At 40.1% G+C, this 17,986-nt stretch overlaps 1 protein-coding gene across 1 annotated transcript in view; it reads left to right on the plus strand.

Moving 5' to 3' along the window:
* Positions 1–214: 214 nt before the first annotated feature.
* DHRS7B (dehydrogenase/reductase 7B) overlaps positions 215–17,986 on the plus strand; it is a 58,943-nt gene continuing 41,171 nt past the window's right edge. Inside the window, exon 1 of the mRNA XM_059147916.1 lies at positions 215–292. Coding sequence (XP_059003899.1) covers positions 273–292 — 20 coding nt within the window. The 5' untranslated portion in view covers positions 215–272. The remainder of the gene's footprint in view (positions 293–17,986) is intronic.

The raw sequence follows: 17,986 nt of genomic DNA on the forward strand, positions 1-17,986 counted from the left end.
ACCGACCACTCCCCCTCACCCCAACAAGCCACCAAGAGAGTGCACGAAACCCGAACGGGCCTCCTTCTGAATTTCCCTCCTAAAGATGGAAGAAAGGCACTTAGGTAGTTCGCCTTTCAGACCTCGGGGTGCAGCACCTCCTTCCGGCACCTCGAGGAACGCACGCCCGACACGCACGCGCAGCCTAAAGGCCGGGATTGGACGGAGCCTCGCGGGCGGGGCGAGCGAAGTCTCGCGTCACTTCCGAGGCGGGAGGATAAAGTTGATTGACCATGGTCGCGGAGGCCACCAGGTAGGGGTTGGGGAGGAAGCGACCTCGGTGGCGAGGGGCGGAGGGACCGTCCCGGAACTGAGGCGCGCGGGTGTATCCCGACTCGAGTGCATTCCCGGCCCCGGCAAAGGGAGGCAAGAGGGTGTCGAGGCCGAGCAGAGGCCGCGGACCCCGAGCCGGCCTCTGCCGACCGCCGCTCCCCGCAGCTCTGAGGAAAGACTCCGCTCTCGCGCGCTTACACTCGAGCCTTGCCTCTGGCGCTTTCTCTTGGGGCGGCCGACGCCTTCGCTGAGGTCCCGGTGATGGTGTGTGCGGCTGGGAGGGCCTGACATGAGACGGCGGACCCGCACAGGCTAGGGCCTGTCCGTTTCCCCGATTCCGCACCCATCGACGTGAAGCCCCGCGGTGGCGGGCGTGACCCACGCTCGAGCGCTAGAGGCTGGTGGCGCTGGAGCCTGGCGTTAGAGACCTAGGATTCGCAAAGGAGATCCCGTTTGTCACACGGCAGCGGGGAGGGCTTGTTTCAGATCTCTTACTCCCCTAGTCCTTGCTCCGCCGCTTTCTGCCTGTGCGGCTTTGGGCAAATGTCTTAAATTCTTGGCGCCTGGGTACTCGGCAGTAATTTGGGGAATAAGGCGCCCGTATTCGTGAGGTGGTTGTGAAACGTCAATGAGATTGCCAGTAGAATGCACCCCGCCTAGTGTTTTGCCACACAGTAGTTAGGAAATAAGTGGTACCCATAGAACTCTCTTTTAATTTCCCTTGGTATAGTGATCTGCGAGTTAGGAAGTTACTTCTGGGCGCCATAGACACCTATGTTTAGGGAGCTAATACTTGATTCTTGTAGTGGAATTGCCAGGAAGTGCTTTTCGCGTCTTCCAACCGGTATGGAGGTGGGGCTTTCTAAGGGAGTGGCAGGTGGACCAAGGGATCCTTAGCCTGGTGATCCAGAGATACAAGTAGTACAAATGATCTAATTCTTCAGAAGGGTAGGCAGGGGAACTAACTTAGGACTCTTGTCTCTTGTAGAAACTTTTCTTACTCTTCACCACCAAAGAGTAAAGTGAGTGGTATTACATACTTTCAGCGGAGTTACAAAAGCTGAGATTACACACAACAAATATGTGGGGGAGGCGGGCTTTTAGAGCACACAGAAGTCTCTCGACTTTTTCCTAAGGTAATGATGCTTTTTATTTCTCCTGAGGCTTAGGATGGGAAGGAGCCGAGATGGGAGGAAGAAGTAGGGTCATGACTGGGCCTTGGTCAGGAGTGGCCAATAAGGCTGAGTGCTTCTTCTCGCTGGGATTTTCTAGGCTGACCTTCTGTTGTCCCCAAAGACAGTGTGGTGAAGATTCCAGATTAACAGCTGATGGTAGTTTATGTAGTCCCAATAGGGCTCGCTTTAAAAGGAGGCATTATAAAGATGTGTATGCATAAATTATGTTTTGCTGAATTGATCTTTTTCAGGAGACAGAGAAGACCACCTAATTTGTTCTATTATTTTTCTTTACAACATTTGAAGCTTCTTTAGGATCATTGCTTTTATCCCTGCATGGAGGGTTTCTTTTATTGTAGAAAACACAGACTTTGGAGAAGACAAAACAAAACAAAAATTTATATCATTGGAAAGGATCTTTGTTGTAAATTTTTTCCTGGATTGTAGATTGATTAGGGATCTGGTACAAACACTAAAACAGTAGTTACCATGTTTTAATTTTATGGCATATACTGAGCCATTTGCCCAAGATGGAAGTACTATCTTATCCTAATTATTTTTTAAGGACTTACTTATTTGTTTCAGACACCCCTGGGGAGGGGTGGAACAGAGGGAAAGTGAGAAGGAGAATATTCAGCAGACTCCTGCCTGAGTGTGACACAGGGCTCTCTGTTCCTCAACCCTGAGATCATGATCTGAGCCAAAATCAAGAGTCAGATGCTTAACTGACTGAGCCACCCATGTGCCCGGAGAAGTACTATTTTAGTTCCATTTTTTACAGATGAAGAAATTGAGGCTCAGAGAGGTTGAATGATGTGTCTAAATTTGGAGAATCTAAGAGAGAACAGAAACAATTTTAAAGGGGATTATCTTGGAGAATGTAGAATATACCAGAAGGGAGAGAAAGGTTACCCTTAGATGCTGGAGAACTCTGGAATGAAGGGACATTTTCTCATTAAGTCTTGGAGTCTCCTGCTGGGAGGGAAGGGCACTTAAAGGCAAAAGCCTGTTGTTTTATCTGCATATCCTGGGCCAAGGTCAACACAGCTGGACTGAGGTTCTCTAGGTTTTGAAGTGCAGGTTTGGAATCCTGCTGCCCTGCTCTAATGGGTTGATGATGTACTTTGCTTTTTAAGAACCCGACACTGTATACAAGAGTGTGCAAGCCACATAAATGCATGATCAATTCACATCCAGAAAGAGTCTTGGCTTTATAAACATCTTTTTGAAGGTTGTTTTAATTTTTATTTAAAATTTTTTTTTATTTTTTAATATTTTAATTCCAGTGTAGTTAACACAGTGTTATATTAGCTTCATGTGTACAATATAGTGATTTAGAAATTCTGTATATTACTCAGTGCTCATCAAGATTAAGTGTTCTTGGGGTACCTGGGTGGCTCAGTGGGTTAAAGCCTTCGCCTTAGCTCAAGTCATGATCCCAGGGTCCTGGGATTGATCCCCGAATTGGGCTCTCTGCTTAGCAGGGAGCCTGCTTCCCTTCCTCTCTCAACCTGCCTCTCTGCCTACTTGTGATCTCTGTCAAATAAATAAATAAAATCTTTAAAATCAAAAAAAGATGAAGTGTTCTCTTCCTAGATGTCCATCAACAGATGAGTGGATAAAGAAGATGTGGTATGTGTATATATATATATATATATATATATATATATATCACATACACACAATGGAATACTATGGAATACCATATATATTTAGTACTATATATATACATATATGTATTTTTATATATGTATACGCACAATGGAATACTATGCAGCCATCAAAAGGAATGAAATCTTGCCATTTGCAATGATGTAGATGGAACTAGAGTGTATTATGCTGAGTGAAGTAAGTCAATCAGAGAAGGACAATTATCATATGATCTCCTTGATAATGAGGAATTTGAGAGGCAAAGTCGGGGGTTTGGGAGTAGGGAAGGGAAAAAATGAAACAAGATGGCATTGGGAGGGAGACAAACTATTAAAGACTCTTAATCTCACAAAACACACAGGGTTGCCGGGGGGAGTGGGGTAGGGAGAGGGTGGTTGGGTTATGGACATTGGGGAGGGCATGTGCTGTGGTGAGTACTGGGAAGTGTGTAAGCCTGATGATTCACAGACCCCTGGGGCTAATAATACATTATATGTTAATTTAAAAAAAAGATTAAGTGTTTTCTTAATCCCCTTCACCTATTTCACCCATCCCCCCACCCACCTCCCTCTGGTAACCATCAGTTCTCTATAGTTACGACTCTGTTTTTTGGTTTTTTTTTTTCCCTTTGTTCATTTGTTTTGTTTCTTAAATTAGGCATGAGTGAACACATGGTATTTGTCTTTCTCTGACTTAATTTGTTTGGCGTTATATTCTTTAGCTCCATCCATGTTGTTGCAAATGGCAAGATTTCATTCTTATTTATGGCTGAATTACAAGTATTATGTACATAGATGTATATATACACACACGTATACACAATATATATAATAAGCATGCTATACAATATACATTTACTTATCATACAATATATGTATGCAATATACACATATTATACAATATACATGTATCATATATATATATACACAGGGAATATATCATATGTGTAGGTATATACACACACACAGAGCATTGTATATATATACACCACATCTTTATCCATTCATCTTTTGATGGACACTTGGGCTGCTTCCATAATTTGGCTATTGTAAATAATGCTGCAGTAAACATTGGGGTACATATATCCTTTTGAATTCATGTTTTCTCTTTTTTTAAAAGATTTTATTTATTTATTTGATGTAGAAGGAGAGTGAGAGAGAGAGAATGTACAAGCACAGGGAGTAGCAGGCAGAGGGAGAGGCAGACTCCCTGCCCAGCAGGGAGCCCCATATGGGACTCGATCCTAGATCTCCGGGATTGTGACCTGAGCCTAAGGCAGACGCTTAACTGACTGAGCCACTCAGGCACCCCTCAAATTAATATTTTCATATTCTTTGGGTAAATACCCAGTATTGTGATTCCTGGGTCATAGGGTAGTTCTGTTTTTAATATTTGAGGAAACTCCATACTGTTTTCCACAGTGACTGCACCAGTTTCATTTCCACCAACAGTGCCAGAGGATTCTTTGCTCTTCACATCCTCACCAACAGTTGTTTCTTTTGTTTTTGGTTTTAGCTATTATGAAAGTTGTGAAGTGATTAGCTCATTGAAGTTTTGATATGCATTTCCCTGATGATGAGTGATGTTGAGCATCTTTTCATGTGTCTGTTGGCCATCTGGATGTCTTTGGAAAATGTCTGTTCATGTCTTCTGCCCATTTTTTAATTGGGTTATTTTTTGGGGGGGTGAGTTTTATAAGTTCTTCATATATTTTGGATACTAGCCTTTTATTGGCTACGTCATTTGCAAATATCTTCTCCCATTCAGTAGGTTGTCTTTTTAGTTTTTTAAAAAATATTTTATTTATTTATTTGACAGAGAGAGAGATCACAAGTAGGCAGAAAGGCAGGCAGAGAGAGAGAGAGAAGAGGAAGCAGGCTCCCTGCTGAGCAGAGAGCCCGATGCAGGACTTGATCTCAGAATCCTGAGATCATGACCTGAGCCGAAGGCAGAGCTTTAACCCACTGAGCCACCCAGGCACCCAGTTTTGATTGTTTCTTTCACTCTGCGGAAGCTTTTCATTTTGATGTAGTCCCAATAGTTTATTTTTGCTTTTGTTTCCCTTGCTTTAGGATACATATCTTTTTTTTTTCTTTTTAAGATTTTATTTATTTGTGAGAGAGAAAGAGAGCATGAGCAGGGGTGAGGGATAGAGGAAGAGGGAGAAATAGTTTCCCTGCTCATCAGGGAGCCTGATGCGTGGGACTCAGTCCCAGAACCCTCGGATCATGATCTGAGTCAAAGGCAAATGCTTAACTGACTGAGCCACCCAGGTGCCCCATAGCACACATATCTTGAAAGAGTGATGTAATAGCTGATGTGAAAGAAATTACTGCTTGTGACCTCTTCTTCAGGGTTCAAAATTTTAGATAATACTTTCCTATGGTGTACTTAAAATATTTTATTCAGATTTGCAACTGTATGTTTGTATAAAGGGAGCCGTGTTTGTGTTCTAGTCAAGAGCGTGGAATGTGTCTTCCCTAACATACTTTCCTCTTTTTCTCCATAATTATAACAGTGAACATTCATTGAATGTTGTATGCCCAACTTTATGCTAAATATGTTCTTACAATAACTCTGTAAAGTAGCAATAGTTATTTTTAGAGGAAGAAATGGGCTCAGAGATGGGAAGAAATTTATCCAAAGGCAAAGAGCTAGTAAGGGCAGAACCAGTTCTACGTGCTCCAAAAGCTGGTGCTTATCTGTGTACTTCAGTCATTCCTTCATTTAGCAGAACACACCTACTCTCTACCAGCAATGTGCTAGGTGTCGGGGATACAGTGATGGCCAAAACAGACAAAATCCCTGTTGTCAGGTTGCTTCTCAGTCTAACAATGGTGATAGGCAGGTAAAGAATTACAAACTAATTATTAATTATGGTTGTGGTGCATGCTATGGAGGACGGTAGAGGGTGCTATGAGAATGTATAATGCAGCCATTTGGCCCCGGGAGGGAGTGAGGAGAGACAGGGAGGCTCTGTTGAGGAAATATTTAGCTGAGACTTTTAAGTATTGAGTTGGAGTTAAATTGGGCAAGGAGAAGGGTGAACCAGGGGGAGGGAAGGGCATGTGTGAAGCCTTGAGAATAGGAGGAGCTTGTCTTATAGTTACTGTGTGGCAAATGTTGCCCAAGTCTAACACAAAATGTAGGTGGGGGTCAATATCACTCCCCAGTCTTGGTTTGTTTGCTTCTCAGAATTTATAATGAATTCCACAAACCATATCTATTTTCCAGCTCTGATTGGAGTCCAGCCTCCTTCAAATATGTGATTAGACCTCTGGTTGCCCACAGAATGGGGATTGGGGATGAGAGGAGGGATAAATACCTAAATGGGAGACTTAATTGGCATTGGTAATTTCTACTACAAAGCTAAATAGACACTGAGTGTCAATATTTTGTTTCATCATATTGTCTCTCTTTTGCTAAATGATTTAACAAATATTTTATAGTTGCACTGTGGTCCACACCCTATGTTAGCCACCTAGGATACAAACGTATAAGGACATTCTTTTCCTTTGCCATGCATAATTTAATGTTTTCTTTGCCTTCCATTTAAGATGCTGCAGGTTTTTAAAGAAAGATTTTATTTATTTGAGAGAGAGAGAACGAGAGCAGGGGGAGGAGCAGAGAGAGAGACAAGCAGACTCTGCTGAACGTGAAGCCCAGCATGGGGTTAGATCCCATGACCCTGAGACCGTGACCAGAGCCAGAATCAAGAGTCGGACGCCCAACTGACTATGCCACCCCGGTGCCCCTAAGGTGCTGCATTCTTATCAGCATTATTCTTCAACAAATATTTATTTAGCGTTTGTTATGTGCTAGGCACCCGGCTAGGGATACAGCATGAACAAATAGTCGTGGTCTCCGTCCTCATGGAGCGTAAGCTCTCATCTGGGACTGGAAGGCAGAGAGGGAGGGAGAGAGTCAGGGAAATGAGGTTGAAGAGATAGGCTGGGGTCAGACCACACAGGCCTCATAGGTCGTGCCAAGGATTTAAGGCTTATCCTAAGAATGGTGGGAAGCTGTTGAAGAATTTCAGTCACGAGAGTATCATCAGTGGGACTGTGTTAGTAAAAGGTCACTTTGGCTCCTCAGGACTGGTTAGGAGGTAGGATCAATAGGGCTTGTTCATATTTTCACTCTGGGATGAGAAGGGAAAGGGGGTTGCAGAGCTGATTCTTCATTTTCCAGCTTGTGCTTCTGTGATAGGAACCCCTGGAGGAAGAACATGAGTTCCGTTTTGAAAAAGATGTCTTTGAAATAATCCAAGTGGAGATGTCACAAAGGCAATGATACGGGAGGATCTGGCTCTCAGATGACAGTAATGGGCTAGTCCCTGGGGGGGGGGGGGGACCAAACTCTTGTTGGGGAGGGTTTTTTTTTTTTTTCTTTTCCTTGTATTGAGGGAGCCATCAGAGTTGGGAAAGCAGGGAATAAAATTTCTCCACATTTATGTTGGGGAAAAGTTAAGATCTGCCCACCTAAGAAATGGTCTCCACAAATGTGGAATGAAAGAAGCTAGTTCTGTAATTGAATAAGCATTAACCAGGACTGGGGTACATCTCAAGTACTCTGCTAATGAGATGACAAAAACAAAAAAGAAACTCTACCATTTATAATTCATTACAAACACAGTCTCAAGATTAATGGTAATTTTGTAAGAAGACTTGACAGCACCATTTGATATATATGCTTTGGTAGTTCCTCCTAAATTCACCTGGTAATTGGGGTGGCCATCTGTACCAATTAATTGCCTTTATCTAAAGGAAAAGTAAAACCTCTCTAATCTCCGTGTGCAGGGAATAGAGATGTGTAGGCTAAACTCCGGTGACTGAGAGAGGGGGCGCTTTCTTCCTGGGTATTAACATTTAAAAGAGATGGCTTTTAGGACCTTCGAAAAAAACATTCCTGAGTTCTGCAGCTAGCTTATTTAACCTTTAAAAAGATTTGCATACATATCAAAGGACAGAGGAAAGTTTTATATAAATACTAGGTTATTCAAAGAAATGCTCTAAGAAAAAGGAGGGAGGAAAAAAAGATCTCTTTCCCTTTGGAAACAGAGAAAGTCAATTTTTAAAATTTACTTAAACTTACAGTGCAATAAGATGTTGGACTAGAGCACACACAGAATGGGGATTATTCCGAAGAGGACTTTTAAGTGAGTTCCATGTAGTTTTGCATAGTTAGGATACCCTCAAATGGTCAAATGTAGCCCATAATTTCTTGTACCTTGATTCAAAGAAAAATGTATATTGGTACTCCTGGTAGTTTCCAGCCAAAACGCTTGTCTCTCGTAGTTAACTCTTCCAGGGCTTGTCTAGTCCTTAATGTCAATAATGTCATTCCTTAGTTCGACCCAGTGTTAAAAAACAAAAATTCAAATAAGTGAAATTCAAATATTTTATTAGCTTTATTCAGTGATTCATGAATCAGGCGGCATCCCATCTAGCAGACAGAAAGGCGCTCCAAGGAGCTATACAAAATGAAGGACTTTTATAAGCAGAAGAGAGTGGGAACAAGGAAGCCTTACTAGCAAAATGTGGATTGGTTTTGGCAACGTCACTTTCCTTTAGGAGATGGCGGGGGTCTATAAGACAGATTACCTCACTAATGCTGACCGGGTGATTCCTGATTGGCTGGTTTAAGATTCCACTTCTGGAAGAGTCTGAGACTGTAACTAAGTTAAGACTTGGTTTGGTGATGTGGGGCTTACCAAACATGACTGTTTTGGGTCTTTTGTCTTGTTTCTAACCCCACTTATAGACATAGGAGACCTTTCTTTGGTAGGTAAAGTTAAGGTTTTAAAGCAGAAATGAACTCTCCATTAATCTGTTCTGGAAAGCTATAAACCAGACGCTGGAAATTGAGGTTGAATGGCAAATAAATTTAGCTTAGAAGCTACTTGCCACCCACTAAGGTAGGAAATTGAATAAATGCTTTTAGATTCTGCCTGGGCTCTCCCTCCCATGCCCTACGGTAACCTGACACTTGTCTACTCATCTACTTTGTGGAGGGAGTGGTCTGCTGATAGCTGCTGATTTAATGGAACGTTGCTTACCAGTAGTTTGAACTTGTTTGCTGTAGCTAGAGCTTTATTTTATCACGTAAGGTCATGTTTGCACTAGGAGCACTATGTTTTGAAGGGAGATGTAAGATTTTCTAGGTTTATATGAGTAGTACTTAGCAGTTTTAAATTATTAGGAAACTACTGTTACTTCAAAATTCTCTTGTGAGTATGTATGGTATTACAGTCCAGATTGGCTTAAAACATTAGCTAAACTGGGGGCACCTGGGTGGCCCAGTGGGTTAAAGCCTCTGCCTTCGGCTCAGGTTATGATCCCGGGGTCCTGGGATTGAGCCCCCCATTGGGCTCTCTGCTCAGTGAGGAGTCTGCTTCCCTTCCCCTCTCTCTACCTGCCTCTTTGCCTACTTACGATCTCTGTCTGTTAAATAAAGAAATAAAATCTTAAAAAAAAAAAACAGTAGCTAAACTGAATCAAGGAAATTGTACTGAGTTTCTGTTAAGCAGTTAGCTTGTTTATATTCAATTCTTGCATAAAAGCCTTTGTATTTTGTTTGGGTGATTGCAGCTGAATATGGGAATCTGTTCATCTAGATAGTATTAAAATTCTTCCTTTTTAAGGCTCCAACTAAAGGATTACTAATATTATTATTTACCCCCTATTTATTGCACTTAATGTGGACTTTAGAGTCTGAAAACCTGGTTCAGATCTCTGTTCTGCCACTTGCTAGCTATGTGACTTCAGTCACATAGCTTTTCTCATTTAGCAGATGGAAATCACTATCATACCTACCTCATAGGATTGCTATGAGGAGGAAATGAGATCACGGGTATGGAATATGTAGCCCAGTAAGTTGCAAACGCTAAAAAAAGTAATTGTTATTGGTATTTGTCTTTTCACAGTAGCCATATATGGTAACAAGCTAAAAGTTACTCTTTTAAAGTACAGTTTGGACTTTTGTTTACTGTTATTGTTTCACTCCAGTAAAGTCCTTGTGTGTGTTAAAAACTATCACAGAATAGGTAAAAGATGAATTATATTAGAAATAGAAATGCAGTTCTGGTTTCAGGAGTTGGGATATCTAGTAGTTTCTGCTACATTTTCAAGAGATTGAAGGATTGTGATACTATATCTTGTAGGATTGTGTAATTTATAAAAAGCATCTGAAAGCATCATTGTCCTTCTTTTCCTATCAGTTGACAGGTCTTTACAAAGGGCAAGCTTTTTTCCTCTCTTCTTAACCTGGAGATTTACAAATTGTGACAAGTGGTGGTTCTTACATATTGTGCATGTACCTCCCAAGGGTCCAATCCAGTAGGTTGTACAAAATTGTTAGAGCTTTTGCTCTCCACTCTTTGGGATAGCTATTGGGGCCTGAAGTTCCAGCTCCTGAAAACTAGGAGATAGGAGTACCTCGAGGGAGCCCAAGGTGCTACAGTGTTCAGTTTGCTCATTTCACATATGCTGCCCATTTGTTTGTCATTGATTCAACAATATTTGTGAACATACACCTTGTGTCTGGCACAGGAAACAGGATAGGGGCTTAAACCTCCAGAGAGAGTCCACATGCGGACAGATCAAGTACAGCCAGGTGTTCCAGGAGCTCTGGCATTGAGGCATCAGACAGTCTGGGCTTTCTTCTTGATCTGATTTTCAGGTTGAGAAACACTCACATGAGACATGGCAAGGAAGATAAATTTATTCATTTTCTTTGTTCCCTTTTTTTTTTTTTTAAGATTTTATTTATTTATTTGTCAGAGAAAAAGAGGGCATAAGCAGGGGGAATGGCAGGCAGAAGGAGAAGCAGCAAGGAGCCTGATGTGGGACTCAATCCCAAGACCCGGGGATCATGACCTGAGCCAAAGGCAGACGCTTAACTGAGCCACCCAGGCATCCCTTCTTTGTTCTTTCTTTTCACCCTTTCTGATATTACCTACCGAATTTCTAAGTAGATAACCCAGTAATCGTAGAGATAATTGGTATCATTTTAATCCTTCCTGCAACTCTGTAAGGCAGGTATTAGACATATTTTGCAGATAAGGAAACTGGCTGAAATATCAAGTAGCTTGTCTAGAGATACTTACCTGGTTAGTCTGATTATTGGTATTTGAACCTAGGTCTGGCTGGATCCAAAGACAGTTTGCTGTATCATATCAGTAATTTGAAATGATCATACCTGTCACTTAAATCTCAATAGAAAAATGGTAGCTGGAAAGTTGATCTTAGGTAAAGATCAAGAGAAATTTAAAAGAAATTATTTATTGGGAAAAAAACTACTGAATTGTAAGAAACAAAGTTTGGTTCTGCATTTTATCAGAAGAAAGTTATGGTTAGACACCTGTAGCAACTGACACCAGGCCAGGGATACTGGATAAAGTGAGAAAGTGTAAATTCTTCCAACAAGAAGCAAATTTCACAGTGATCTAGTATCTTGTTGTTGTTTTTTTTTTTCTTCTCATAAACTTGAAAATAAAATTAACTGCTTCCCCCACCCCCAACATTTTAAAATTTAACTTGGCCACACATCATATCTGAGAAGCCATCTCTTTTGAAAGTTTCTAGTTGACATGCAGTATTTGATTATGAAGACATTCAGATTGGATGAATTGGGAGACAGAATTTCCATTTGATTAGGTTTGCGTTATGATCATCAGTTTCATTTCTAGTAGTAGGAAAAAGTCCATTAAGTCCTTGGGATGAGTTGAGAAGACTTCTGGTATGATAAAGAGGTTGCAAATTTCCCCCCAAAACCAACTATAAAACAGGACATATGTCAGAAACAACCATTTCAGAGGTCCAGAAATCAACCAAAGACACACAACAAATTTGAGAAGCATTTCTTCATGAAAACGCATCAAACACTAGGTGAGACCAGTGGGAATCTGTGGTGTTCCTGCCAGAGCTCCTCCCATCCCATCCCATCCCCCCAGCTCAGTTAGTGTAGTAGTTCAACAAGGTGAATAGCTATTTCACTGTTGGGGCTACCTTATTTAGAACAGAGAGAAAACAAAAAACCATGCCCAGAAGCTTTCTTATTCTTATGTTGTGGCTCTGGTTGGGCAAGCAGTGAATCAGTAGATGAGCTGGAAATTTGACAGGACCACGTACTCCGGAGGACTGGAAAGCTACATGTATGAGCATAGTTTGCTAAAAAAGGCCCCAGGCTATCCACACATCCCTGGATAGTGTGCAACTACAGAGGAGTTAGTCACGAGAAAGCTTGATGAAAAGTAAAAGCTGATGAAGACTTGAAAATTGCTTGAATTTTGAAATTACTTCCCATACCACACATAGATCCATCTGCAAAGGGTAGAAGCTGTACTTGTCTGAGGTGTTTGGCTAGATACTGACATACAGTGGTTGACCATTAAGATATTCAGATAACCACCAGTAGGAATCCAAGCATAAAAATAAAAATAAGAAGAAAAGAAAAACTGAGCAGAGACATCACTGGCCACATACTGTGGGTGAAACAAAATCCTTAAGTTTAGTACAGGCAAGTTATTAAACAAATTTTAAAAGTCAGCTACTCTGCAGTCTCCAGAGGACAAAATGAGAATCTGAAGTTGCTATAAGGTAATATCTAAAATAACCAGTTTTCAACAAAATATTTTGTAAGACATGTTGAAAAAACAGGAAACTGTGACTCATATCTAGGGGAAAATAGCAAAAAGAACAAAGGTTGAAGACAGAGCTTCAAATATCCTTGGGACAATATCAAGTATACTATCATTTGGAAGTCCTAGAAGAAGAGAGTATGGGGCAGAAAAGTATTTAAAGAAGTAATGTCCCAGGGCACCTGGGTGGCTCAGTTGTTAAATGACTGCCTTTGGCTTAGGTCATGATCCCAGGGTCCTGGAATGGAGCCCTGCATTGGGCTCTCTGCTCAGCAGGGAACCTGCTTCTTCCTTTCCCTTTGCCTCTCCACTCCCTACTCCCCCCCAACCTCTGCTCATGCCCTCTCTCTCTCTCTCTGAAATGAATAAATGAATAACAACAAAAAAAATAATGTCCCCAAATTTGGTGAAGAACATTGTATTTATTTCCTATTGTTGCTATAATAAGTTACCACAGATGTAATAGCTTAAAACTCCATAAATTTATTACCTTGTAGTTCTTGAGGTCAGAAGTCCTATAATCAAGGTGTCAGCAAGGTTGTGTTCCTGCTGGAGGCTCTAGAGGGAATCTATTTACTTGCCTTTTCCAGCTTCTGTAGGCCATCAGCATTTATTAGCTCAGGGCCCCTTCCTTATATTACTCTAATTTCTACTCCTGTTTTCACATCTACTCTGTGATTCATCCCTCTTGCCTCCCTCTTATGAGGACTCTTATGATTGTATTGGGCCTGCCCAGATAATGCAAGATAATCTCCCCATCTTGAAGTCCTTAATTAATCATATCTGTAAAGTTCCTTTAACCATATAAATAAAGTAATATACTCTTACGTTCCAGGGAATAGGATGTGAACATCTTTGGGGGATTTTATTCAGGCTACTGTAAACATCGGTATATATATCCAGGAAACTCAGTGAACCCCAGGTTGGGTAAACCCAAAGATTCTCACCTAGATACATCATAGTAAAACTGTTGAAAACCAATGATCAAAGTTAAAAGCAATAAGTGAAAAATTACTCCTCATATACAGAAAACAACCATATATGATTAATGGCTTAACTTCTCGTCTTAAAGAATGGTGTTGTACCTTCTGGTTTCTTATTCAACATGTAAGGTGCTTAGAAGTTGCCCTTCCACCCTAACAAGTAAAAAGCAAAACAAGTGGAAAAATCAGCCAACTCTTAGGTCCATGAGAGTCGTGAGATCACAAAGCAAACTGCTGCCACCAAAATTGGCAAGACGGGTGGATACAGACAATAATACTTATTCGTGCAGTACTGCTGTAGGAAAGCTTGAACTGTAATTGAAAATTGCTGGAGGCTTAATGTGGAAAAGTCTGAGAGTTAAAAACTCTGGAACTCTGGAGGGACCCAGTCTAAAGGGGGCCTCATAGTTTTGTGAGTTTTGACTCCAGGACTTCCACCAGGCCCTCACAGTGAATATTGGGAGAAAATTCCCCTGTGCTTCTGTTATGGGGAGGGAAAAGTAACTGTTTTGAAATGTGGCAGAGTGTTTTGTTCTTAACAAAACCTGCCCTTGGGAGAAACTCTTTTAATTAGGGAACTTACTAAGGGAAAGGGAAAATAAATTCCCTTATTTAGGGAACTTACTTAGGGAAATACTCAATTCCAGGTCTGTCTGGTCATTCTGTCCTATCTGAAGAGGGGGATAAAACCCCAAGAACCACTGATAAAGTTCTCAGTTCAGAGGAAAGGCTCACCACAAGACTAGATCTAATCATTGAACCATAGCATGCTTCCACTGCCTCTACATTTCTCAAGGCCTATTACTTCAGTTCCTTTAAACCAGCACATCATTTCTGCCTTTATTTTTTTTAGTTTTATTTATTTATTTATTTGTCAGAGAGAGAGAAAGAGAGAGAGGGAACACAAGAGAGAGAGAGAGAACACAAGCAGGGGGAGCAGGAGGCAGAGGGAGAAGTAGGCTCCCCACTGAGCAAGGAGCTGATACGGAACTTGATTCCAGTACCCTGGGGTCATGGCCTGAGATAAAAGCAAATGCTTAACCAACTGAGCCTTCTGATTTCTGCCTTTTAAGAAAACAGTACCAGGCATACTGAAAGATGAAAAACACAGTTTGGAGAGACTGAACACCATTAGAACCAGAGTCAGATATAGCAAGAAAGTTGGAGTTTTCAGACTGATAATTTGAAAACTATGATTAATATGCTAAGGAGTTTAAAAGGAAAAAAAAAAGGCAACATGCAAGAACAGATGGATAATATAAGCAGAGAGATAGAAAATCTAGGAAAGAATAAAAAAAGAAATGCTAGAGTTAGAAAACACCAGGAGAAATTAAGAATGTCTCTGATGGGCATGGCTGAGGAAAGAATCCCTGAGCTTGAGCATATGCCAATAGGAACTTTCTCTTCTATTCCTTTCTGTTCCTTGCTATTCCTTTATGTTCCTTTCTTCCCAAAACTGAAAAGCAAAAAGACAGATATATATAAGAACTATGAAACAACTTCAAAAGATGTAATATATGCATAATGGGAATATCAGAAGGAAAAGAAAAAGAATCAGAAACAATATTTGAAGAAATAATGATAGAGAATGTTCCCAAATTAATTGGAGACACCAAACCACAGATCCAGGAAGCTCAGGGAATACCAAGCAAGATAATTTCAAGAAAATCTCAGAACAACTAGGCATACTATTGTTAAACTTCAGAAAATCAAAGATTTAAAAAAAAAAATCTTGAAAGAAATAAAAACTACACCCCCTACAAAACAAACAAACAAACAAAAACCTTACCCATAGAGGAACAAAGATAAATACATCTGATTTCTCCTCAGAAACCCTAAGCAAAAACAGAATGGCATGAAACTTCCAAAATGTTAAGAGAAAAATGCCTAGAAATTGTAAACAAAATTTCTAAATATTTATGTTTTAGGTAATGTCTACAGCCAACATGGGTCTCAAACTCACAACCTGGAGATCAAGAGTTACATGCTCCACTGACTGAGCCAGCTAGGTGCCCCAAAAGGCCTAGAATTCTATACCCTGGAAAGTTAATCTGTCAAAAGTGAAGGAGAAATAGTCTTCTCAGACAAACAAAAATTGAGGGAGTTTTAACTTGCCTTTGCAATAACTGTTAAAAGTTCTTCAGAGAAGGAAAATGGTATAGATCAGAAAGTCAGATATATGTCTGAGAAGAAAGAGCATTGGTAAAATAAAAACTTTTATTTTTTGTCTTCTTGATTGGCCTAACAGTTTGTTTAGAATAATAATAGGAAAAATGTATCAGTTTGTATATGCTTATATATAAGTGAAATGAATGACAGCACTGATTTAAGAGTTGGAAGAAAGGAATTAGTATTTTGTCACTTGCATTATCTGTGAAGTGGTATAGTGTTAATTAAAAGTGGGCTCGGGTTAGTTATAAATATATGCTGCATTCTGTAAGGCAAGCACTAAAAAAAGTTTAAAAGATGTATAACTGATATTCTAAAAAAGAGAAAATGGAATCATAAATGCTACCAAAAAGTAGAAAAAGCGTGGAAGACAAAAATAGGACCAGAGAATGATGACAACAAAGAGAAAACAGTAAAGAGTATGGTACATATTAATCTAACTATATAAATAGTCACTCTAAAGTTCAGTGGTCTATATATACCAATCAAAAGAAAGAAATTTTGAGAGTGGATCAAAAAGAAGACCTAAAAATATGTTGTCTACAAGAAACCTGTTTTAAGTATTAAAGACATATAGATTAAAGTATAGGGATGGAGAAAGATATATTATGCTAAAACTAATGAAAAGAAAGCAGGACTAGCTATATTAATTTTAGAGCAGACTTCAGGGTAAGGAAAGTGATCCGGAATAAAGAGGGGCATTACATAATGATAAAGGGAGTAAAAAATATTCCCAAAAGACATAACATTCCTTAACTGTGTATGCACCCAGCTAGAGTGTGTCAAGGTACGTGTGGTTAAAAACTGATAGAATTACAAAGACAGATAGACAAATCCACTATTGTAATTGGAGACTTAGTACCTGTCTATAAGAAATGAACATAATTCACCAGGCAGAAAATCAATAAGAACATATTTGAAGTTTACAGCACCATCAGTCAACTGGATATAAAGAACATCTATAGAATATTTCATTCAACAACAACAGATTACAAATTATTCTCAAGTTCACATGGAACATTTGCCAAGATAGATCACATTCTGGGCCATAAAACACAACAAATTTAAAAGAATAGAAATCATATATTGTCTGCTTTCGGGTCACATTGGAATTAAAATAGAAGTCAATAACAGAAAGGTAGATGGAAAATGCCCCAAAGTATGTGGAAAACTGAGCGACACACTTCTAAATAACATGTGGGTCAAAGAAGGAATCTGAAATTTTAAAATATTTTGAACTAAATGGAAATGAAATTCCAATTTATCAAAATTATGGAATGTAGTGGAAACTATGCTTAGGAATTTATAGCATTGAATGCATATATTAGAAAAAAAAAGAAATCCAAAATTAGTAGTTAATCTTCTACCTTAGGAAAAAGAAAAAATTAAATCAAAAGTAAGCAGAATAATAATGATAATGGGAGTAGAAATCAGTGAAATTGAAAAATAGGAAATCGGTAAAGAAAATCAAAACCGAAAGCTGATTTTTAAAAAAGATTTTATTTATCTTTTATTATCTCTATCAAAACAGACAGAGATCACAAGTAGGCAGAGAGACAGGCAGAGAGAGAGAGAGGGGGAAGCAGGCTCCCCGCTGAGCAGAGAGCCCAACGCGGGGCTCGATGTCAGGACCCTGGGATCATGACCCTGGGATCATGACCTGAGCCAAAGGCAGAGGCTTTAACCCACTGAGCCACCCAGGCACCCCAACTGAAAGCGATTTTTTGAAGAGACCAGTAAAACTAATAAGCCTCTAGCCAGGCTGATAAGGAAGTGGGGGGGGAACATTGCCAATATCAGAAGAGAAAGAGGAAACATCACTACAGATCCCATGGACATGATACTAAGGGAATATGAACAATTCTGTGCCCACAAATTTGATAACTGAGATGAAATTGACCAATTCTTTGGAAGACACAATGTGTGACACCCATGCGAGAGGAAATAGACAATCTGAATAGGCCTATATCTGTGAAAGAAATGGGATTAATAATTAATATTCCAAAGTAGAAAGCCAGCACCAGACCTGAATGAGTTCACTGGTGAATTCTGCTAAA

Source organism: Mustela lutreola, chromosome 15 (genome assembly GCF_030435805.1).
Source record: "Mustela lutreola isolate mMusLut2 chromosome 15, mMusLut2.pri, whole genome shotgun sequence".
Classification (NCBI taxonomy): Eukaryota; Metazoa; Chordata; class Mammalia; order Carnivora; family Mustelidae; genus Mustela; species Mustela lutreola.